At 38.4% G+C, this 26173-nt stretch overlaps 1 protein-coding gene across 4 annotated transcripts in view; it reads left to right on the top strand.

Annotated features, from left to right (window-relative positions):
* The window catches only part of paplna (papilin a, proteoglycan-like sulfated glycoprotein), a 176805-nt gene that overhangs the window by 114098 nt on the left and 36534 nt on the right, over window positions 1-26173 (top strand). For 3 of the 4 annotated variants that reach the window (XM_039741985.1, XM_039741986.1, XM_039741983.1), the window contains exons 12-20: window positions 3379-3444; window positions 8327-8531; window positions 9992-10168; window positions 13072-13222; window positions 16169-16255; window positions 17867-18101; window positions 18549-18666; window positions 21324-21453; window positions 24329-25418. In XM_039741985.1, coding sequence (XP_039597919.1) covers window positions 3379-3444; window positions 8327-8531; window positions 9992-10168; window positions 13072-13222; window positions 16169-16255; window positions 17867-18101; window positions 18549-18666; window positions 21324-21453; window positions 24329-25418 — 2259 coding nt within the window. The remainder of the gene's footprint in view (window positions 1-3378; window positions 3445-8326; window positions 8532-9991; window positions 10169-13071; window positions 13223-16168; window positions 16256-17866; window positions 18102-18548; window positions 18667-21323; window positions 21454-24328; window positions 25419-26173) is intronic. The other variant, XM_039741984.1, reaches the window with a different exon arrangement.

Raw genomic sequence — 26173 nt, 5'->3', positions numbered from 1 at the left:
TTTCATCTCCTGTGATGACATTTCCTAAAAATCTGGAATCTGAAGTGGCATGATCACGCAGCTCCAATAAAATTGACAAATGCTGTTGCTTTTGTTTGACCATCAAGATATGTGTAACAAATTTCACACTCATTTGCCCCATGTTCAAATTTGTTGTTAAAACATTTTGAATGGAACCATAAGAGATGTTCAGATCCTCAAATTTCTCTAATAGTCAGTTACCTATTTGATCAAATCATTTCATTTACTCTTTCTCGCCTCGTCTTCAACTGATTCACTACCATTATGAAATCACTTGAACCAATTGTAAACTGTCTTCATGGTCAATTCAGCATCAACATAAAATAATTTTAACATTTTGTGTGTTTCTTTAGGACATTTTTGCAGTTTGAAACAAAATGTAATGTTAATGCGCTGTTTATGATCCATGATTTATGGCACACTTTAAAACACACCTTCTCTCAACTGTAGCTCACAACCGACTGACTGCACTGAACAAGCTGAAATTTTGTAATGAGGTTCAAAAACGTTGGCGCAATACACATGCAGAGCAGGTTAAAGATTATTAAAGTACTAAAATTCGAAGTCTCAAAAAACTGATAGTAAAGATCGCATTAGTAGTAACAAATGGAAATTATTACTCAATGAAATAACGGAACAGTGTTAAGAGATCGAATTTATGGACATAGGTGATATGACAGAAGTATGTAGATATTGGTTGGCTTTAAAGTTTAAGTCAGAGACTTGTAGATCATCTAATTTGTGTTGCCATCAGGGAAAAGTAGTGTTTCTATCCATGAGAATTAAAAGATTTGTTATTTGGTGAAAGTGAAATCCACAAACATTACAGGAAAAATGTCAGAATCTACAATAATCTGTTTGCGTTCGCATCATGCAATGCTCAAAATGTAGATTTACATGATTCAGGACCATACGCTATGAGAATCTGTGGTCCCGCAACAATTAAAGCTACTACAAGTTTAATTTAATTAAAAAAAAAAAAAACACAATTTGGTCAGGTTTATATATATGATCACTGAGAAGCGATGCAACATAGAATCGAAAGAGTTAAACGATCCAATGTATTAGAAATTCTATAGCCCATAATGGATACAAATCCAAATGTCCAAACGTGGATAACTTTAGACAACAAAGGAGATCTTGATATGCCATTCATATTAAAACTTTTACAGTTTCCCATTAGAATAGCATGTGCAAAGACAATTAACAAATCTCAGAGCCAAACATTCATAAAAGTAATTTTATTTAATAAAGAGAAAGAAACAAATTCAATCATGGGCAGTTATACGTTGCGTTGATGCATATATAACAATTCCCATAAAGATAAAAATCTGTTTAAATTGTACATCTGCTGCCCCATACATGAGTGGCAAAACCGCAAAGAGGCTAGAGCGTAAAGTAGTAAAGTAGGGGGAGATGAGTGAAGCGAGCAGAGGAAAAGCCCCCAGTATGTATTATATATTATTATACTTCGGTGTATATTTGCTAATGAAGTCTATATCTAAATATGTAAATATAGCAAAAAGTAAGATGTATTTAAGAATTTAAAACATAAATCACAGTGAAATGCTAATTATTGAATACATTTTCTGCACACTGTAGACCGTCAAGTCTGACAAGTCAGATGTGAGGTGTCTGACCTTTAGCTGTTGTACATTCAAACTTTAAAACATCCACGGCAGCATGCAAAAAGCAGCAGGTTTAGTTTCTTAGTAACAACAGCAAAAAATTCATGCAAAGTATCTGATTTTCATTTTGTTTATTTGGCAAGTTTAAATGGTCATTTTATAAACCATTTCAGTTTGACTGATGCAATTTTCAGCTGTCACTTCTCACTAATCTGGGTTTAGCATCATAGACTAATTCAGCTGTCTGTGTGCTCTGCTGGCATATACTGTCTAAAACTTCAAGGTGTAGATGAAAAAGAAAAGTTTGTTAAAAAAACTTTTATATTTTCATATTATTCCTCAACCACTTGCTTCTACCTACAGAGTTAAGTAAGGGCTCATGTGATTACCACAGGCATTTTGCCTACATAGACTAAAAACCAAGTAAGAGAGTAATAGGAAAGTTTGCTCAATCCATTCTGACTTGGTTTTCTTCCTAGAATATGTTATGAAACAGATCCTTCTTTTTCAGTCCTGCAGTATGCCTTTAACAAGCAGAATTTGTTATTTTGGAAACGGCTAAGTTCATTACCACATTTAGATCTTCTCCCTCATGATGCTGTTGTTTCTTATCACTTCTGGACCCTTCTTTGGCAAAAAAAAAAAAAAATTATATTACATTAGATAAACTTTATTGATCCCAAGCAGACATTTAGATGCATACAGCAGCAGAAACATAAAACAAACAAAGATGGAGACTCCAAAAAATATAATCTATCAAAAGACAGATCAATAAATAAATACATACATAACATGTTCACTGTATTCGTGCAGAAACAGAAATTATAGATTATAAGTACTTAGTCTGGGCTGTCATAAAGAAGCATTGAACTGCCTGGTAGCATTGTCATGGTGAATTAACCTGTGGCTACAAGTGCTTCCTGAAGGGGATGGGTGGGATTTTTCATGATGGCATCCAGTTTTCCTTCCGTCGTCTTTTCCACAACAGATTTGTGTGTGTCCAGGGTTTGTCATGTGATGAAACTTGCATTCCTGATAAGTCTGTTCAAGAAGCAGGCTCTGAAAGCAAGTACCACCATCCGTCTGTAATGCTGCCAACAGACATGCCTCTCGTAGTTTGGGAAGAAGCCTTTGGACTCCATTTGTTCTTAGCTAGAGAACTAAACATCAGTACTTGATAATGTGATAGGTAATACAGATTGTAAACTTCAGTTGTATTGTTTTGGATGTGTATTTTTACATCGGACTAAGTGTTCAGACACATGACAAGTGTAGTGAACCCTGGGAATGGAAACAAATTTGCAATTGAAAGAAAGAAGGGTTTTTATGTTTTGGACATTTTCTCTTTCTCTCCCTACCAACTTTTGAGATACTTTTTAAAGTAATTACTCTTGGTATGTGATGACAAGAATGCAAACAAGTCTAATTATAGCTTTATCACCAGGTGTGCATCTAGAAAGAACTTATGGTATCACATTTAAACATTAATAAAAGTTCTGTTTAGTGCACCTCTAGGTGATGGCGCTTTTTTGAAATTCCAGGCTTTCTAATCATGTGTAAGTTTCTTTATTTTTTCTGCTTATTCCATCAATCTATCCATTGTACTATGATGTTTTTGGGAGGCCTTGCAAATCTGGAATTAAGTATACCTTGCTATAAGTATAAAGGTTAAATGAGTGTGTGAGTTCTGAAAGATGACTCACCCTCTTTTGTTTGTTCCCATTAAAAGGATGGCCTACCTCTACCTGCCACAGGTATGGAAACAGCATCGACACCAGCGCTCAGGGGTGTACAGGTAAAGCTTCAGAGTTGAAGGCTGGTAGTCATACTTTATAAAAGCCTTAGTCATTTAAAATAGCCTCTTTACTGATTAGCTGAAGCACATCTCATTGTGCTAAAGGCAAAAATAAGAATCAGAGTTTCCCAGTGGCCCCTTCCAAGCAGCTCAGTGGATGAAGGAAGGGGCCACACATTCAGTGATCAAGCTGGAATGACATTTTCTTGGAATAATCTGTCCTGTTATATATTTTCATACCATTCATTATTTGATGAGGTTCTGTTTTCTGCTTCTCACTGCCATAGGGATGAAAGTCAACATAATTGTGTAGGCAATCTGATATAGCTGACAATGTATTAATCAAAATGAAACTTTTTTTACTTAAATATGTTCAATTCATGATGATAATCTTGAGTGGCGTAACTGCCTATGTGTCACCAACAACTTAAGTTGGTCAATCTTCATTAGGTCCTGCTCTAATATTGGGCAAATGGTCAGAATCTGCACATTAACAGAATACTTCAGAACATTTCTATCACCATCATATGAATGACATCCCCATCCACCTTTCATGTGAAATATTCTTGAAAATGCAAGAAACAATAATTCCATTCAATTAGTAACACACACATCTCACAAAGTACATGCATTATAAATCAAAATAAGGAAACACATTTTTTAAAATCTGCTTTAGCTTGAGATGTACTTATTCCATGTGTATATGTTTCTCTGTGTGAAGAAAAACATCTGAATGTTTGAGAAATTTACCCTTAACACATTTCTAACTGTGTCCCTTTGTTCTTAATGAACTTAATTTAAAGTCACAGTCTTCATCCAGTGGACTAATTCCATTCATAATTTGAAACACTTCAATCAAGTCTCCTTTTAATCTTCTTTTGCTTAAGCCGAAAAGGCTCAGCTCTTTTAATCTTTCTTTATAATTCATCCCCTGTAGCCCATAAATCAGTCTAGTCATTCTTCTCTGGACTTTCTCTGGTGCTGCTATGTCCTTTTTGTATTCTGGAGACCAAAACTGTACACAGCACTCCAGATGAGGCCTCACCAGTGTGTTATAAAACTTCAGCATAACCTCCAGGGACTTGTACTCTGCGCATCAAGATGCTATGTAACATGTCATTCTGTTAGCCTTCTTAATGACTTCTGAACACTGTCTGGAAGTTGATAGTGTCGAGTCCACTTCTTCTTTCACCTGCTCTCATTAGGGGTAGCCACAGCGAGTAATCTTTTTCCATCTCTTCCTGTCATCTGCCTCTTGCTCTGTTACATCCATCTTCTGCATGTCCTCTCTCACCACATCCATATACCTCCTCTTAGGCCTTCCTCTTGTCTGGCAGCTCTATTTTTAACATCCTTTTCCCAATATACCCACCATCTCTCCTCAGCACATGTCCAAGCCAAAGCAATCTCGCCTCTCTGACTTTGTCACCAAACTGTCCAACCTGAGCTGACCCTCTAGTGTACTCGTTCTTAATCCTATCCATCCTCGTCACACCCAGTGCAAATCGTAGCATCTTTAACCACCTCCAGCTCTGTCTCCTGTTTTTTGGTCAGTGCCACCGTCTCACAAATCACTTCTGACACTCTTCTCCATCTACTACACCCTTCCTAGATTCTCTTTTCTTTTCCACCTCTCTTCCACAATCCCTATTACTCTGTACTGTTGATACCAAGTATTTAAACTCATCCACCTTCGCCAACTCTACTTCCTGCATCCTTACCATTCCACTGACCTCCCTCTCATTTACACACATGTATTCTGTCTTGTTCCTACTGACCTTCATTCCCCTCCCCTCTAGACCATATCTCCTTCTCTCCAGGGTCTCCTCAACCTGCTCCCTACTCTCATTACAAATCACAATTTCATCAGCAAACATCATCGTCCATGGTGACTTCTGCCCAATCTCATCTGTAAACCTGTCCATCACCATTGCAAATAAGAAAGGCCTCAGAGCCAACCCCTGATGTAATCCCACCTCCACGTCGAATGCATCCATCACTCCTACCAAAGTCCTCACCATTGTCATCTGTGATGTTCTTTCTTGGCAAGAAACCAAATTACTGCTCACTAATTGTTACCTCCTTCCTTAACCTAGCTTCCACTACTCTTTCCCATTATGTCATGCTGTGGCTCATCAATGTTATCCTCCTGCAGTTACTACAGTTCTGCCCGTCCCCCATATATTTAAAAAATCTGTACCGGTACTCTTCTTCTACACTCCTCAGGCATCCTGTCACTTTCCAAGATTCCATTAAACAATCTGGTTAAAAACTCCACTGTCATCTCTCCTAAATCCCTCCATGCTTCCACAGTCATGTCATCTGGACCAACGGCCTTTCCATTATTCATCCTCTTCATAGCTGTTCCTTACTTCCTCCTTGCTAATCCGTTGCACTTCCTGATTCACTATCGCCATATCATTCAACCTTCTCTCTTTCTCATTCTCTTTATTCATCAGCCTCTCAAAGTATTGGCTGGGTTGATAGTGTTGAATCCACTGCAACTACTAAATGCTTCTGATGAAGTGTAGTTTCAATTTTGATACCTCCCATTTTGTATTAAAACCTCCCATTTTTACTTCCTACATATAATACTTTACATTTACTGACATTAAATTTCATCTGTGACAAATCTGCTCAAGTCGTGTGCTGTCCGAATCTCTCTTTGATGATTCAGTGGATTCGAGATTTTTTGCCAATCGATCTATCTTAGTATCATCTGCAGACTTCACAAGCTTGCTGCTTATATTCCTATCCAAATCATTTATACTGTATATATTAAAAATAGCAGAGCCCTAGCACTAACTTCCATGGAACACCACTCTTAACGTCTGCCAGTCTGATAGAGGTCCTTGTACCCTCTGCATCCTGAGTCTGAGCCAATTTTGAACACATCTGTGCACAACTCCCTTGAAATAACTCTAAAACCTGAAACATATCACAGTGCTCTAGTTTATTTATGGGGGTGATCTTCTTCCTGAGTGATGGGATGCTGGTGTAACCAATCCCTACAAATGTACCTCAAGGTAATCCCACAGAAGTGATGAAAAACCCATTTGCATTTAGGATGTTTGTTTTTAATTAGTAACTCCCAATTCCCAGCTTGACACTTGATGGCCTGATTTGCTTTTTTTTGCCTGGTTCCCCTAGTGCTTCCCTTGGCTGATGTTTGTCTATGCAAGCGGAAGGCAGTGTGGCTAACAGGGCTCCTACATCTGCAGGTCTGGAAAGTGTTGGGGACAATTTACTAAGTTTAGCATGTCCATTTTGTCTTTCGTCTGCACTTATTTCATGCAATAACAAATATAGACATTCTGAAAAAGAACTATCTAAGGATTTAAAATTTTGTAATTGATTATAAAATGACGACTCTAAAGAAAACATTTAGAACAATGTCAGTCTCAAGAGGCATTTCCCTACCTTCAGTAGTTCTTCAGTAGTTGGCTTCTCTTTTATTTTAAATTGTGCATAAGGCATGGTGGGAGGGTCAGCTTTTAGAATGGTCTTTGTCTAAGCATTTTCTCTTGCCTTTCATTGTAGTTGATAAACTATATTTCTGAAAGGAAATGAACAGCTCAGCACCTGTTTCATTGAGATGACAGGTGGATGTGAGAGTCCTGATTATATAAGTGCAGATGTTTCCTTCTGGGAGCTTAACTCTTGTTTCAGGAATGCGGCTTGCTTGATCATGGTGTGCATTTCTTGGTAATCCTGCATTTGCTTTACTATACTTTGAAATGAGTGATCCCTCTCTGTTTTCTGCTGTTGACTTTGTAAAAATTAAATTTGGTTTCGGCTTAAAGCTATTGGGGATAAATGTCCAAGTGATTTTTTTTTATTTTTTTTATTTATTATGCTGTGATTCTTTATTATCTTTTAGTATGTTTCTGTAATCAGTTTCAAATAAAGGTCTTAAGAATTAGCATCTTCCAAGATAAATTTAGCTTTTGTTGTGCCAAATTGCAAAAGTATATAAAAAATAATAGCAAAACTTTAGGTACTGCAAAATGCATCTATTACTCTTATGTAATAAGATCTTAACATATAGTTCTTTGGGTCTTCATGTGTTTCTTCTTCATCTCTACAATGTGACCTACTAACAAAACGTCAATTTGGAGTGCTCCGAGGTAGCTAAATGGAGACACGTGTCTCTTCTTCTTCTTTCGGTTGCTCCTGTTAGGGGTTGCCACAGCGGATCATCTAAACAATTGTTGATTTTACATATTTAGTATCCTTCCTTTATTAGCATGTCAATATGCCACACAGCACAGACATGAATAACCCGTCTACTAATGGGTTTTAAATGTTATGATGACCAAAAGAAGCCTTTGTTAAGGTCTTGCTACATACGAGTAAATGAGTAATAGATGGATTTTTGTAGTACTTTAAAGTGTTATCACTATAATTTTTCTTGGTCACGGTGGTGCTGTATTTATAGATGGTTTAACCATTAAACATTCCTGTTACAAGTATATGATAGTCACTAGTCATGAAGAAATGTGAAAAGCGTTCCAGAAGCAATGGAAATAGTAGAGAAACATGATAGCAATCCTTCAGACTTGAAATACCAACATATTGTTGCGAATATGTGCAGTGTGTAAAAGTACCATTAGCTTAGAAGTGATCTTTAGACTAAAGGTAAAGTTGAAAATAAAAGCTTTTTTTATTTTCCTACTTGTTTAAAGAAGTCCTTTCACTCTCAGCCCTTCACATTTCAACAAAGCAAGTAACTCCATCTCAGTGAGTAATGTCTAAGAGACTTCATTTAATTTGTCAAAAGCATAATAATCCTTGGACAGGCTTGCGTGGGAGAGTAGGTGGGATTTTTGCAATTCAAGGGCAGCTTAAAAGATTTTGCTTTGTCTGTTTTTCTCCCTGCTAGTTGGAAGACTGGCGAGTGGAGTGCATGCTCTGCTTCATGTGATGGAGGTACTCAGACACGCACTGTATTTTGTCTCATTCATGACACATCTGGGTCCAGAGTAGTAGAGGATGCACAGTGCCAGGCTTTTTCTTCCAGGCCACACACTCAGCAGGCCTGCAACTTTCGCCAGTGTGCAACTTGGAGTGTTGGTGAATGGTCAGAGGTGAGAATGGAACAATTCCAAGTCTTTTAATTTCAACCCGTCTTCCTTTTGCACTGTGTCTTGAGTTCTAAATTGTACTTCAAGCAAGTACTAGCATTGTAATACCTTTTATCCTCTTAATGTATTTTTCTTCCATGTCATACTTCATTTAAATCATTTGTAGAATGCCAAAAAAAATTGTTATATTAATGCTTATATAAACCTTTTTGTCACACTCTTTCACATGACATTTCTGAAAATAAGAAAAGCTAATTCAAGAAAAATAAATTACATACTGTCTTTTATGGAGTCCTTGTAGTTTCAGAAAACACAAGTAAAATGATTGCCATTATAGTATGGCTTTTAAGATTACAAGAAGCACAGCTGAACAGAATAAAGAAATGTGTATTTCAACAGCAGAACCTAGAGATGCATATAGAAAAGCAAGAGATCAAAAATAGAAACCAAAATATGACACACAAATTGAGGTCAACAGAACGAGCAAGAGGTCAAAACAGAAAGAAATATGCAAGAAAACTTTCAAACAAAAGCTTTTTGAGAGTTTTAGTTTACGCAGATTGGATAAGAAAAAGAATACCTAGCTGTCCTTTTATCCCATCATGTCAATTATGAAAAGGTCACAACCCAAAGTCTGAGGGTGCATGCTCCTTTAGTTAAGAAAATGTCGCCACTCAGTGTCTATAGCATGGACGGACACTTAGAGGTAAAATGATCTGGAGTACATGCAATTGGAGTTACATAAACAGCATCCCTCAGTGTCTATAGGGTGTTTTCAATATTATTAAAACTTTGACTGTGTTCCTTTAATGTGGGTAGTGACATCCTTCACATCTTCTATAGCTCTGTGATGGCCAGTGTGATTGTCTAGACAGTGGTGTGATGGATCTGTAACTTCAGGAGAAGCCCACCGAATCAGCAAGCTAATTAAAAGGGCAAAAATAGTTATAGAACTCAATCTGGACCCCCGGAGGTCATAGCAAAGAAAAAAATTAAAACAAAAGTGAGTGCCATTATGAACAATGCTGCACATTCTCTGTTACACACTAGCACTGAGGACTTTCAGACAATGAATCATTCAGCAGAAGTGTGTACCTTTTATAGCTCCTATCTAAGTCTAAGCCGAGACACCCTGTGAAGGAAGATAATTTCTGCTGCTTGTATCTGTGATTTAGTTCTTTTGGTCACCACAAAATTCACTCACTTAAAATTAACTTGCTTTTTATATAAGTTCATGCTAAGTAATAGTTAAGACTTTTCAAACTGGATAAATATACTCTAAATCAATCCATCACTAAGAATATTGTGTTTCAGAATGCAAGGTAAACATTAGAAACGCAGGTTTATTTACTATGTATCTGCATGTAACAACTGAAAATGTCACCATAGAATAGATTCTTGCCTTTGTTTTTGAGGGGTAAAAGTAATTAGTAATTCTTTTGTTTTTTTTCTATCCCTCCCAGTGCTCAGTGACGTGTGGTGAAGGCGAGCAAACCCGGCCAGTAGTTTGTACTTCAAGCCAGGGCTCCCGTATTCAAGATTTTGCTTGTTTATCGTTACACAAACCGGCAGTCACACAGATCTGCGAAAGACAGGCTTGTACAACTGAGATTAGCTGGCATATTGGCGACTGGGGCCTGGTAAGAAAATTTTTATTTATTTTGAAATTACTTATTACTTGAAATTACTAATTAATTGAACACAGTTTTTTAAAGCACACTTTACACATCTTAATGAAATTTATAAATTAACCACGTATTAAAAATGTGCCCCGTATTGAGTATTAATTGTAGTGCATGGCAACATGCATGCAAGTATAATAATAAGTCTTGTAACACAATTACAATATTAGAGTTAAAAAAGAAACTATTTACAGAAAACTGAGTTTACGCAATAATATCTGATTACAATTTTTATAACAGTCATGTACAATTAACTATTATCAGTTTTTCAGTTATAAATGTTTAGTATAAATAACTCTTATCACAGAGCTACGAAATGTGTAATCATTTAGTTTTGATTAAGGCTGCTACTTAATTTTAGAGCTCAAAAGAATACTTGATCCAAAAATTATAATTTTTTTATATGTTACTTAACTATGTGGTTAGCAGTGATCGCCAACAGCAATTTTTAATGTCATGTTTTCATTGAGAATGGAGATAACAGTGTTTCTGATAGAATGGCAGCTTGTGGTGACCAGCGCTGGACAACCATAAACAATATCAAAACCGTCCAGGAAAAGATCTCATGTTACTCATGTTGAATAATCCACATGTCAATTCATTCAAGTAAATGCTCATGTCTTGAAAATAACATGCATTTTTTTCTAATATACTGTTTAATAAATACCTCTGGAAAATGAAAGTAGTTCACAGACAGGAAGACTGTTCACATTGGATAGTGCTTTTCTATTGAAGGCAGGACTCTTGACTAATTAATGAGGGCTAGAGGCAGGTCTTGAATTTAGACATGAACATGTTTGTGGAATACTTTTGTTAAGTAAAAGACAGAAACGAGTTTAAAATCCAAAAACAATACAAGACTCTAGGCCTACTTTGAAGTAGCAACTAGTTGACACTACAAACCTGTTTTCATTATCCAACTGGAAGATAATTCACAGTGGAAATGCTGCTGTATTTATACCCCAGTTTTAATGATGCTATGAAATCAATGGCTGCATTTAGATGATGTGATACTAATGTTGTGTAAACTAGGAACAGAAAGAAATGAAAATAGAAATAAACTTCATCAAAACATATCAATCAAGAGAAAAAAACATCATAATGAATTCTTGTCTTATTCCTTGGTGAGGTTTGGCTTCTGTAGTCTTTAAACTGCAAACCCATAGAAACTAATGAAAATCAGCACAAACATTTGAAGGACAGTTGTAATATAGGCAATTGCTACATTCACATGCCGTGGGTATTATGGGAAATACAAGCTTCTCAGTGGGAAATTTCATGCAAATGCCTTGCCAGATCAGTGGCAAAATTCAGACATAATATCTTTACATATACTTGTCAATTTTTGATACAATGTTGAACTATCACATGATTCTGTCCTGTAAATTAAGAAGAAGCTAATTTGAAAAATCTCATTTAGTGGTTGTGTTATATTTGAAGTGATAAAATACCCACTTCATTTTTGCTTTTTATTTTCCCATAAATATTATAGAATTGACAATCTTATAATGTTATTAATCTTATAATTTTACATAATCTACCTCACAACTGCAGGGGTCTGAGTTTAGTTGATGGTTTTTCACTCTTTTTTCTGATTTTGCACCTGCTCCAAAATGTGTGTGAGAGGATTATTTGGGGTCTCCAGCTTCTTCCCACATGTGAAAGACCTAAATTGGCTTCATATACTGAATGTCTCTGGATTCCGTGACCGACCATGTTATGACTAGGTCTGAAGCACTAAATACTTCCAAATCCTCCAATTACACTTCCCAAAATGCACTAACTCCAGCAAGAATGCGGGTAAATTTATTTTCTCAGAATACTCTGTCACAAAAGATAAGCTCTGTGAAGCGCAAGAGGCATAAAGGAGTTACTGAAAACGATTTAGATAATCTAAAGCAAACACGGTCCCCTTACAGAATCCAAATTTTTTGTTTTTTGATATACTGTATTAATCCCCAAGGGGAAATTGTCATATTGCATGAACTTTGAGAGTCAAAGCACAGGGTAAGCCATTGTAGAGCACCCCTGGAGCAATTTTCAAGCTTGGGGCTTTGCTCAAGAGCCCAACAGAGTAGTATTCCTTTTGACAGTAATATAAAAAGTCAAAAACAGTGCAGAATTGAAAATCCAGTAAATCACACAAGTACAGGCACTGCAAAATCAAGAACTCACCAACTCCCTAGCATGTTTAAAAAGAACCACCAGAACTGTGGGAGATCTGATTATATATAGTGAAAGGCAGTTTCTACAGTGATTGGCAGGCACCCCACCCCTTGGGGGACTGCTCACAAGACACGTGGAACATAACACAGCAGAAGAAAGTACAGCAGACAGTTAACAGTAGTAACATAAATAAACAGCTCAATGATGAACAAAATGGACACAACACATGGAATTGAGGAACCCTGGCCGAAATATCACAGACTGACATCCCTTCCAGGATGAGCTCCTTTATTTGTGTTACTGCAAAACCTGATTCACATAATTCAAAAACTGAAATCAAGGGTAAGCTCTGTTTCTGTGAACCTGCTTTTGAAATTGTTGGATGGTTTATTCTAATTACAGATATACATAAGCCATTGTGAAGTAAAAGGTGGTCACATTTTTCTTGCTCTTCCATTGCAACCCTAACACTACGTTCTTGGCTAACATACCAGTGTGTTTTCTTTTTGTTGGCCACACATATGGTAAAATGATGAACAGTAACACACAGGAGGTTACAAAAACACGGTAAATTCTAGAAGCGTGAGTTATAAAAATAAATTACATATCGATAACTGTCCAAGTCAGATGGTATAGTACCATTCACATTGTGTGATGCTTCTGAATGTAACTGTTCTTTTCATTTCCTCGGACAGTGTTCAAAGAGCTGTAGCTCAGGTCTTAGGGAACGTCAGGTGATCTGTGCTGACCGGGATAGAAATTTCTACAGCTCGGAGCTGTGTTCTGACGTCGAGCGTCCTCCTACTGTGGAAACCTGCAATACCCAGCCCTGTTACTTATCACAGCGTAAGTATCTGAAAAATATGCTGAAGTTCATCACCAAACATTTTCTAAGTGATGCCACCTTTGCTTTACATATTTCAAGCATTCAGTTATGTGCTGTTGAAAATGTTCTGTAATTCCTTCTGAAAATAATAATAATAATGCCTGATAAATATAAGATATGACTTAAAGCCTATCAAAAGGCTTCGGTCACCAACCCCCGTGCTTGCGCTATGTGCTAGCCCCTTTGCGGTTCTGCCGCATATGGGGATGCAGATGTGCAATTTACTATTTTACATTCCAGAGAGTAATTAACCAAAAACATTAAAATGTAATTGAATGTAAATTATGTTTCATGTTGTGTTAGAGTTATTCGTTGCGTAATAAAATTTCATTCTGTTTGGCTTTAAAATTAACACGCAAAAACTGTTTAAACTTACATTTTTACTGTAAAACTTCACTTAAAACACGTTTTTGAATTACATTTTTGTCAGTATCACATTGAATTGTGATTCCGTGTTTGGGCATTCATCGTGACAACGTCACGTATAGCTGCACGTGATTGAATTTCGTTTCTTTCTCCCTATTAAATAACATGACTTTTTTGAATGTTTGGCTCTGAGATTTGTAAATTGTCTTTGCAAAAGCTATTCTAATGGGAAACTGTTAACATTTTAATATGAATGGCATATCAAGATCTCCTTTGGTGTCTAATGTTATCCCCTGAAGATGTACTACATTACTTTTCTTGGATACATCCTTCTTTCTACAGTATATTAATTCTTGTGCTGGAAGACAAGATGGTGTTAATGCTTGTAAATATTCTTCAGGATATTGAAAGTTGATGTTTTCATTTTTCGCACAATCACCACCAACAGTTTCAGCATAGTCTGTTGATACGCATGTAACCAATTTGCCATGTAACCGATCGTCATTTTTGGCGTTAATTCATTAGACTTCATCGTTTCTCGGTACTAGGATTGCCCGTGTTCTCATTTTTAATGTTGACAACCCTTCATGATGAAATGTCTCGTCTCGTCGGAGCAAGAACTGTGTCTATCAAAAGCATTCACACGAATGAGAGGTGAGAGTACCTCTATGGTTGAAAGGAGGGCGTGACTTGAAAACATTTTGTGGCCAAAGTCTCAACTCGCGGGACTTGAAAAAAATCTTCCAAAAAGTCTCATCTCATCACAGGATTTTTTTTATTATAATAGAGGGACAACACTCAATCTTATTGAATTTAATTTGGCTTTGTTGACATTGATCAACAACGTTGTGATTCTGGCACCACACAATAGCGAATCGGGTGATGCCTTAAAAAAAGACCCATAAATACATTACAGAATTTTCACTAGTCTGCGCCAATGCAAGTCTTATCCAGGCAGGCCTGACCCCAGGCAATTGGGACATTTCAAGTCTGTCACTGACATGAAGTGATATTGAGCTTTTAAAGTTCAAAAATAATGAGACTTTCAGATAACTCAAAAAATGTCTCGCAAAAGAGAGAACTGTAAAACTCTGTTCTATATGAAGACAAGTCCCATAATTAAATTAATAAAACAAATAGGATTCATTAAAAATAAAAAAACAGGTAAATACAAGAAGATGCTCAAAAGAGCATAAGGGAGTTGCCTGAAAAAATGTTAACGGTCATTCCCTAATGTGTCGTACAAATGCGTTTGTGGGTACCAGTGTGACATCTAGGGTTGGTTCTTGCCTTGTGGTGCTAAGACAGACCCCTGATCCTGCAACCCTGAATTGGATTTAAATGAGTTTGAAATTTTTATGTTGTATTATGTTAGTCCTCATAAACTATGACTTTGTTTGGATTTTAAATGTGTCATTAACAACATATAACACTCAAAATATGCAGAAGTGAAACTGAAATATCAGAATGAGGAAATAGTCTGCTCTACCATAGCCTTTCACAAGTAAAATGCTTATTACCTTTGATTGGTTTTGGTGGTGTGTCATTGTAAAGCTTGGGTTTAAATTTGTACCTGTCTGAGAGTACCTTTACACTCCTGAATGAGATCTAACATGTAATGTGAATATTCCAAACAAATACAAATTTGCATCATTAGCTAATAAACTAACTTACCTTTGAAAAGATTACAACAGTCTGATTGTAATGGGGAAATCTGCCTTGGAGCATACAAGGGTTTGATTGTCATAGTCCTGGATTTGTTTAATACTTAAGAGATCAAGCTGAGCAAATTATCAGAAAGAACTGTGCAGTTGTAAAGCGTATCCAAAGCAGGCAACTTCCTCCTGGACTCCACTAAATATTCTGCATTTATTTTCACAAATAAAATCTCTGTTTTAGTAGAGTGAGTCAGTGATCATTTATTAAAAAGGCAGAAAGTGTCAGCCACACGCTAGAGAGAATGGAGTAGAAAAATTATAAATGAATGTATAGAATTGTACCAGTAGTACTCCAATTTATGTTATACATATGCAACATAAAGTGATGTAAAACCCACCTGGGGATTAAAATATAATCTGTACAGAAACATGGACTGTGTGTAATAATAATAAGTTTTTGAGAAATGAGAAATATTTTAATAACCCATTCCAAGAGAGGAATTTGACACGGAGGAGAACACTTTGCTGCCATATGTTAATTATTCACTTGACGCATTTTATGACTAAAATGTCCAACCAATCTTTCTCCAAATTTTCTCAACCTACCTCTTTGAACAATTATCTTTGGAAAGAATATTTGATTTGGAAGTTCCTAGTGAGCTCATTTCATAAGAAACATTTGGCTTTCATTCCTGCAGTGCCTTGCGTCTGTCTTTCTTCTTTCTATTAAAGTTTCTTTTATATTGCTGTAGGGAACTTAAATTTGAAAATGTAAAGACAATTGGTATGAGATGTGTGCATAGTAGTGTACTACTTTGATGTACGGTAATACCTTCATGCACATTAATTTGCAATTAATATTTATTCTTTATCTATACATAGAGGTGCCTAGTATGCCAGACCCTCGTGGCTATGACAACACCCGTCATGGAATCTTGGTCCCTTATATCCCACGTGAATCTTCCACAGGTCAGGACCATTTTCTTTTCCTCTGTGCTATACTTATACTTATTAAGAAATGTTTTGGTTGTCTTGTAAGAAGGATGCAAGAATTGATGTTTAATTTAAATAATGTACCACAATTAATTTGTAATAGCTTTAATCTGCGTTTTAGCGTCTGTTTAGAAAATGGATTTAGGACTTTATTGTACTTTTATACAACTTCAGTTATTTTCTTTAAAAATCTGTTTTCTTTCTTTCTTTCTTTCTTTCTTTCTTTCTTTCTTTCTTTCTTTCTTTCATGTTATATCTTCAGTAGTTTTAATTAATCCTTTACCCAAATGAGCAGTGAAGTTGATATATATGATAACTGCAGAGGCAATACTCATGGGCCCCAGGGAGTCCACCCAGAATGCAGATCTAATGGTAGATGTACTCCTGGTGGAATGTTAATAGAACATCCTTTCTGTCCTACCTCCAAACACCATAAATACTGTTGGTCGTATAAGTCGAATGTGGAACACTCCCGGTATTGGTCCAAGAGATTATGATATGCTAATGCCAACCTGAGAGAGTAACCACAGAGCACACTGCCTTTTTTTTCTATGTATTGTGCCTACGTGACCACACAGTAATACCCAAACTATTCTGAAGCAACGTTTGCACTGTTTTGTGTTTTTTGTATCTCATATCCTCATACACCTTTATCGTAAGAGCATCCCTTATCTATGGTGGAGCATTCGATCAGAAGAAAATATGAAGCTGGTTTTAAATTTAAATATCATTGAAATGATGAAAGAAATTGCTAACTGTGCTGCTGCAACAAAATTCGATGCATCTGAGAAACCGGTGCGAGATTAGAGGAGGCAAGAGGATGTAAAAAAAAAAACAAAAAAAAAACAAAAAGGGTCGCATTTTTGAACAGGCGTATATGTCTGGGTCTTATTTTATGATCGATTTTTTGTGTTTCAAAACCCGACTTATTGTTGCGTGTGCACCCTGCCTGGCACTGCCTCAGCAGTCGGTGCCACCTTGACTGTTACTCAGGTTGCCTTTCACACGAACATAGCAGCTCCTGTATCATTTTGTTGACGGTATTCGGTTTATTTTATTTTACTTTTCTGCACAAGTCCTATTCCTGCATTTTTCTCCCTACTTTCCACAGATTAAACTTCATTATTTTTATATTTTTATTTGCCTAATTTACCGTGGGTGGCATAGTGGTGCAGTGGTAGCATTGCTGCCTTACAGTAAGGAGACTGTGGTTCACATCCTGGTTCTCCCTGTGTCTGTGTGGGTTTTATCTGGGTGCTCCCGCTTCCTCCCACAGTCCAAAGACATGCAGGTTAGGTGGATTGGTGGCACTGAATTGGGCCTGTGTGTGTGTGTGTTTGTGTTCACCCTGCAATGGACTGGCACCCTGTCCAGGGTCTGTTTCTGCCTTGCACCCTGTGCTAACTGGGATGGGCTCCAGCGCCCCCCATGACCCTGTTCAAGACTAAACAGGCTTAAAAATAACTGACTAATTTACTGTTTTTGTTTCTCTTTAGTTAGCTTGGCTTGGTTGTTTGATCAGCCATAATTTGTTCTGAGTTACAGAAAAATTGATAGTCATGACTCGTAATGCAATTGTTGTTTTAGGGTACAGGAGAACAGAACGCAGGGAATCTGTGGGGGGAACGACAGTCGAAGAGGAACGAGGAAGGAACAACTTACCTTATAGGTGGGATTACCATCAGCAATCCCGTCAAGACTCTTCTCTGAACCCTGATCGTGGCTGCATCCATTCTCAACATGGCTGTTGCCCAGATGGTCTCACACCGGCACGAGGGCCTCAGTGGTGGGGCTGCCCAGGTTACAACTGCGCACAGACCAGGTATCATCTGTATAAGACTGATATAGTAGCTAATTAATACATTTAATTACAGGGCCTGATTTGTAAAAGTGACATTAATAAAAACCAAACATTAACCCTTATGAAATAATAACTTCTTTCAATTTTATGGTTACTAAAACCCTATCTCTTTAAGAAAAAAATGGAAAGTACGTAGTGTATCCTAGATGAAGCAGTTCCAGTTCAACTTCTGAAATATATGATATTGCTTCCAGCTTGTGGCCATTTCTGTCAATTTAGGCTTTTGACCTTCCTAAGCTTGTACTGCAAAACATGAATAGAAGAACAGGGTGATCAAAAATGAGGGCTAGCACCTTTTCTATCATGTGTATTTCTCCCAGACTAGTGGACGCTGATTTTTGATACCCCGATATTGACAACTCATTTAGGTGGTCTCCTTGACACTATTTTGGTTGTATTGTGACGTAGGTATGGATGTTGTCCAGATGGTCATACAGCAGCAGAAGGTCCAAACCAAGCTGGGTGTCATCGATACGCTGGTGACAGTAACAATGGAGGCACCAGACCATCGTCAAACACTGATCCTGTGAGTGCTTTTTGTAATTGGAAATGTGTAGACTGATTTATTTCAAAAGGGGTGTCTGGTTCTAATACTGGAGCCACAGTGGCTTCAACTTTTCCTTCAGACATTTTCTTTATTTGACATTAATCCTGCTTGTTAATTCAACTTGTGTAATCAGAATCTCACTCCAGCTCTCCAAAAAGTCCAAAAAGTGCACATTTGTTGTCATGTGTCTGCAGTACAATGAAATTCTTACTTGCGTGTTTCCCACAGACCCATACAAAGCTGGCAACAGACAATGAATACAATAACCTACAATTAATGCAGTACACAATGCTGCACAGTATATTGGATGTATTCATTCAGTTGTCTGTATGTGGCCACTGACCTGAATGCACTGGTGGCAGCACTTATGTTCCTGAAGCATGGAAGGAGAAGAGTGAATGTGCAGGAAGGATTTGTAATGCTGCATGTGTCATGTAGGTCCTGAACAGCTGGGATTTTGTGACATTAATATTCTCAGCTGACTTTACCACACTGTGCAGTGCTTTGTGGTTCTGAGCTGAGCATGTGCCATACAAGGACGTTATGCAGCCAGCGAGGATGATCTTCATAGAAGTCAGTGAGCATAGATGGAGATGTCTGGGCTTTCTTCAGACATCTAATTAAGTAAACGTGTTGTTGATCATTCTAGGCTAAAGCAGAGATTTGTTGTTTTCAACTTGGTTGTGAGCGATGGTTACTATAATAACTTTAAAGCTGGTCTAATTACCCACAACAGTCCATCCAGTGTGGTCTTCTTTCCAAAGTATATTAGCAGATTCTCTGGTTTTCTAACATTAATGAAGAGACTGCTGTCCTGCCACTACTGTGTCAGAATACATGTCCTTATGCTTTAAATCGTGTTGTTCTTGTCAACCTACAGCAATGGTATCTTTAGAAAAATGATGTTGGGCCACTTGTTCATAGCTCAATAAGCAATACAGCCTTCAGGCGTTTGTGCTGAGGATCAGTGTGGAGAAAGTCATAAATCAAAACATCTTGGGGTCTCCCAGTTAGGAAGTCCAAAACCTAGTTGTAGAAGGTGACCCTAAGTTCCAGATCTTGCAGCCTGATGATCACCGTTGATGGTACAACAGTCATACATTCTTAGCTGTAGTCTAGTAACCATACCCTGGCAAAGCTGTTTTCACTGTCCAGGTGTGTCAGGGTGGTATGCGATGGATATGCTATTGTTTTTGCACCATGTGCTTATGACTGTATGAAGACGGACTGTCTGGAATATTGTCATTTGCACCTCAATATCAACTGATGGCTGGGTAAGACCACCGGCAAAAATTAAAACCTTACTGGTAATGCTAAAAACTAAAACAAGCAATTAAGGGTTCTGTGTCACAAGTAAAAGCCAAAAAAATATTGCTTTATTAGTGTAAAATATTGTTTTATTAGTGTAAATAAACAGGTTCTAATTAAAAAACTGTGAAAACTGGCAGCCACTGCAGACCTCCAGGACCGTGATTGGGTAACCCTTGTCTAGCTTAGTACTTTCAAGTCTGTTGTTGACATCTAGGGGTAGAAGGCTGAGAAGTTGCCTATAGTGTATTTTTTGATTTTTTCCAGTAGATGGCAGAAAAGACCACAAGATGAACTGAGTGACAGTCACTGCTGTCAAAACAAATCTTCTGTAATGGAAGTTGTGCGTATTGTTGACCCCGCCGATTCTTCAGTGTCAAGTGAGGATGTTGAATTGCCTTAAGAAACACAAAAGGGGCATTAAGAGGGCTTTTGGAGTTACCCTCTAGTGTGAATGAGAGCCGAATGAGTATTTCTCCAATGTACAGGTCTTGCAAGCCACCAATTTCTTACCAGAAGCAAAGTTGAAATGACTCCACGCTTTTGAGTTCTTTGCCCTTTGACGCTCCACCTTCGGTACATTTCTGTCTCCACCAATTCTCATATTGCGATGCACATTAATCTTAGTCAACAAAGTGATATGTAATATGTGTCATAAACACGACAAAAAGAGCCACTAAAAGGTTTGGGGCAGGCACCCATATATTGTTCCTGGCTGCATAATTGGATGTTACTAATGTACAGATGTGTACAGACTGGAGTCCACAACAGAACTGGCTTGATAGCAAAAAGTTGGTTGCTTTAAAGGAGAGCGGAGAAAGTGGCATCATTTAGGTCAGAACCGGAAGTGACATCATCTGGGCCATGCGGGATTTCCCATAACTGGTCTGCAGAGAAGTGAAAGAAACTCTGCCACTCCCTGGTCTGGCATGGAATTACTTTCATTCAGGCCCTTTAGCTGCCTCCCATGCGCACGTGTGTGACATACAGTATGTAACAAGGCAACAATTGATAAGATTTGTTGGCAGCTATCTTCTTTATCGATTATTATTGATGACATTGGTTCATTGTTTCCATATCACTGAAGACCTGTGACCCATGGCAAAACACTTTCAGGAAGCATAACAAGCGAATCACACTCTCAGGTGTGTGGCAATGTCAAAAATTAGCAAAGGCAGGAATGGCAAATTTTACAAAACAAAAATGAGATTGTTGGTTTTCCAGTAGAAGTGCTGATGTATCATCTTCTGTTGTGTCAAAAACTGGGTGGATTTGTTTTCTGATTCTAAAGGGCATCTCAATAAAATTTTCTCTTGATCTGTTTGCAGCCTTCTCATTCTCAGACTCGGAGGACCCCATCAGATGTGTGTCGATCTGCACCATTTGGTTGCTGCTTTGATAATGATGTGCCTGCCGCTGGCCCAAATGGAGAGGGTTGTCATCAGCAGCCCAGTTACCGTATGTGATCTGAAAATGTATTTATTAGATTCCATTACCTTAACCATTAAGTTATAAACCGAATGAAAGAGATACATTAAAATTATGCATTACTAGTGCAAAACAGGAAGAATGTATAGGAAAAGATGTTTATAGTATTAATGGCCCAGGTCGCTCGATAGCTTTCTGAGTCTTGAGTATGTTTAAGCAAAGTTAAAAATTAGTATAAAAAGTCTGTAACTTCAAAAAATGACGATTTTACAAATCAGGACAAATGTCAAACTTGTGTGGGTTTTTGGTCTTCCCAAGTGGTCATCCAGCACATTCAGAAGTGTCAACATGGCACCCTCATCTCCCGTCTTAGCTCTATAAGCAGAATGGTGAGGGCCCAGGTGGGTCTGCGTTTTGCTTAACAGCTCTTTCCTAATGAGGTCCTTGAAGGATTTCATGACACCCGTCTGGTTACCTCTTCTAGACCCTGGGCATTGGTTGCATTTCTAGAAGAATCTGAGATTTCGGGTAGAATACTGAACTCATTTGCTCTACACCAGAGTGAAGCAGGGGTCCACTTATTCATTCTGGTCCATGGTGTGTGTTGATTTTAGTTTTAGAAGGACCTTTCTTACAACATTTTGGTCAAAGTTGGACTGACTCCTGTCTTCTGGCCTTTTAGTGAATAATTTCTGAAGCAAACTCATGCGAGCGTCGCAATCCTTAAATAGAACTTATTGAAATAACATAGATAACATTCAGATGACATAAATGTAACCATCTGACTGTCCTGACAGCCTGAGCATACACATAATAAGTTAAGGTTTAAAAGACTAATGCATTAAATTCCAAAGGACAGTAATAAAAATGAGAAAATAATAAAGAATGACTAATCTCTGTAGACCCAGGAGGTTTTAGGATAAAAAAAAGAGAAATTGTTTTAGAATAAGGTAAATGTCTATTGTCCTCAATCACTTTTTAAATCTGCTTTCAAGGTCCCAAAGACTTGCTGTTGTTTTTCTGGTAAACATTATTTATTGCAGTATGATGCAGACCCAGACTAGCTTCTCCCTAAGTTCTGTCTCTCCTTGCTTTTGATTTGAATAAAGAATATGGTGAGATCTCAAATAGTGACGAGTGTAATAAATCCTAGAACAGCTGAGTAGCTGCACAGGCAGTTGGAGTACCTGCAGAACACTGCTGCTTGACACACTTTCAGTGATTCCGTTGCACCAGCTACAAGGTCATCAGCTACAAGCAACCCCTCATACTGTAGATGTTTCCCACTTTTATTCTCAAAACAACTCCAGTTGGTGAGGCAGTAGCAGGAACATCTCTCTACCATCTCCCCGTCACTGACCCTAGGACCCTTTCCTCCATATCGTGTCTCTCCTCGTTATCCAGAGCCAGAAACTCCTTATCTCTGCTTCTTCATCTAGTGCCTTATTTAGCTTGGCCACAGACACACCCACACCCCTCAGGATATGATGGGTAGCTGACCCCATGCAGCTTCAGCCTCCTACCTCAACAGAGTTGATGACAGCTCTCCATCCTGCCTCTATGCATTCTGCCCTAAAATCTGTATATTTCCCTCTCTTCCTCATGTGGGCTTCCTCCATACCTGTTTCCCATGGCATGGTCGGCTCTTCCAATGTAACCAACTTTGGTTTTTGGGAACTAAAGTACAATGTCTGGCAGGAGGAGAGTTGTAGCAATTTCAGAGGGGAACTGAAGATTCCTGTCAAGGTTCCCCCTCATGTTCCAGATGCCACTAGGTGATAGGACTTATGCTGTTCGAGGGATGTAGGTCCTCCCCCTCCTGATCTATTTAAGGGAATCAACAGTTGTTTATGTCCTGGATCAGCTCCATTTGCTTCCTATTTGCATGCTCCTGAGATCACTGATACCTGGTCATGCCACCATCTATAGTCACCTTGCGCCAATGCAGCCTTGCAGCTGGAGAGTAGTGTGGGACTTGGAGCATTGCAGACTAGACATTCTTCAGATGAAGTGTACCAAAGACACAGGATGCTGAGGCTAGGGAAAGTGTCATACATTAATCTTCGGAGTAAACTACGTCTGGCTTGTGGTTTCCTCCATGTGTCATTCCAGCTCAGTTCCCCATTGACAACTCTCTCCCAGGTTGTCCAGCTCACTTGTTGACTCTGACTTACAGCTTTCATTTTGTAGAGCTCTAATTCCATATTGGCTATTTTGGAGATCAACTGCTATTTCTTTTCCTTTCTTGTGGCAGTAGACAACAACACAGAAGCCTTTCCTCACCCAAGACCATTTCTCCCAGTCTGTGTCTTACCAACCACTTCCTGCAGTCTCAGTCTGCTAATGGCTTGGTTAACAGCCTTCCATCTGATGTCTGCTCTAACCTGAGCCTTTGCTCTGCATGCTGATTGATCAGGCAACTCTGTCAGCTCCATCATTTGCCTTCTCTTGTGTGTAGCTGAGGCTGGTTGACTTTAGGGGCAGTTGAAGCATGTTTTTTCCAAACAATCGCACACTGGAAAGGCGCCTTGATAGGCCTAGTTTTTCCTTATGTTATTATTGGTCTTGCCATCCATTCTCAATGCTGTTGTTGTTGCGACACACTTTAGGGGACACTTCAGCCCCTGGTGGAAAAGGGTGTTGGGTCATTGTCAGAGCTTGTAATGATTTAGGTGAAACTGCTTTTGAGTACTTTCAGTGTCCTATGTAAATAAATCTTCAATAAACATTACTACATCCTTACTGTGGTATAAAATATTTTTAAAATATCTGTATTTTAATTACATCTATAGATTAGCTTTGCACTGCAGTGATTTCTTATGCAAGGGCTTGCTTTAGGCAAGGTATGTTTGGTTTTTTCGGGCATGACCATGGATCTAACAATATTTCTTTTTGTTTCTTATAGCGTATCCTCTTCACTGTCTTCTTCCCAGTGCCAATGGCCCATGTGCGGATTGGACTATTCGCTGGTACTTCATTCCATCAACTGGTGGTTGTAACCGCTTTTGGTACGGAGGCTGCCAAGGCAATCGCAACAATTTCCAGTCAGAGAAATCTTGTCTGAAGGAATGTAAACCGCAAGGAGAAAATGTCGGGTTGGACTATGGAAGCCATTTCACAAGGCAGTTGCATCCAGTAGCAGGAAGGGGACAAGACATCATGGCTCAGACTGTCAACTTAGGAAAGGGTGTTTCATCTGATCGCAGCCAGCAAAGGCTAGCAGTGCAAGGTGGGCAGGAAACTCCAAGGGGAGACACCTGGACAGTGCCTCGTGACGAATATGCACCCAGCAGTACCAGTCCAGTAAACTCTCAAAATAATCACAAAGTTTTAACAGTTTATCACAGAGGGGATCCACTGTTGACCATTGAAAAGAATCTGGATTCTCGAGTATCAAGTTATGCTAATGGCAAAGGGCAAACTGAAGTGTCCTTGGCTTCCAAAGGACAAAGTATGGGAGTGGATGGTAATAACAACAGGAGGTTTTATGACAGAGAGTCACGGGTGAATTTTGTGAAGGGTCAACACAGACTTATACATGGTGGGTCACAGAAAACACCCTCCCCTATGAATTCTAACCATGGGTCAAAAATAACCGATGTTCTCAGTACTAGTCAGTTCCCTTTTGACCAAGATAATCACAGAGTTTCAAGTAAATCTGAACACATAATCCACACTTCAGAGAGCATTAACCCTGAAACAGTTAACGTCAGATACCCTACTGATGTAGGGATGGCGGCTTTCTTTCCAGCCAGGAATCAGCAAGGAAGGGGTTCACCTGTATTCTCACAGGTGATCACCTCAAAGCCTGAGGTTGCAAAACACCCAGCAAAATCCAGAGAAGAAGTAGAAGAGGAGGATGACTCGGGTGCCAAAGATGATCACCATACTGGACGGCCTGCGCGTACAGAGACGAGTCTCCAGTCTCAAGTTGGAGTGGTGCGTGGACAGAGTAATGCTGCGGTGGATTATCACAACACACCGAAAGTGCAAAGGTAATGGTGGTATCCAGGAAAGGAGACAATTGGTGATCTTAAGGGTGTTTTATCTCCATGTACCTGCTCTCTACACGTATGGCCTGGAGTTATTGTGATGGTATGCAAAGGCATTTAATGAAGTTGACTGCATGAGGAAACTGCTGCATTTTAACATGGTCTGTGATTCACGTTTTTACGACTACTCCTGTGTCTGCCAGGGTTTCTCCAAAATTCTCATCAACTGAAAAGCTGCTTAGCTAAATAGTCCTAGTGACCAATAGTAATATAGTTTTAGGTTGGGAATTTCAGCATTGCCCTGTGAATACAGCATGAAAGTAGAGGCCATCGTTGTGGTCCACAGCGGCCCCTTCTTGGGCGCTTAGAGGTTTTTTGAGTTGGTCCTTAGTCTATATGAAGGTGAACTGTGTAGCTTTGTTCTACAAAATATCTCTGTGCTACTTTTTCTTTTTGTTAAGCATGTTGAAGAACAAAGTCATGATGATTTAACAGCTGATGCATGGGCCATACTTGTCTGGTGCTTTCAAAAAGTGGTTAATGCATTTTCAAAGTATTTCCAACTCTTGATGGGTTTATTTAGATATTCAGTATATTAGAGTTCCATCTTTGTTCCAGTCTGCATGAAAACAGAACAGGTGACACAAGAGAAGGAGTGATTTCATAGTACATGAAAAAGAATAATGAATTTGTCCAGATTCGGGGAACAAGTGAGGCTTGTTAGTATCAGATAGAAATATCTGTTGCATTGGGTCATC

Source organism: Polypterus senegalus, chromosome 18 (genome assembly GCF_016835505.1).
Source record: "Polypterus senegalus isolate Bchr_013 chromosome 18, ASM1683550v1, whole genome shotgun sequence".
Taxonomy (NCBI): Eukaryota; Metazoa; Chordata; class Cladistia; order Polypteriformes; family Polypteridae; genus Polypterus; species Polypterus senegalus.
This window is presented reverse-complemented; position numbering and strand designations above follow the sequence as displayed.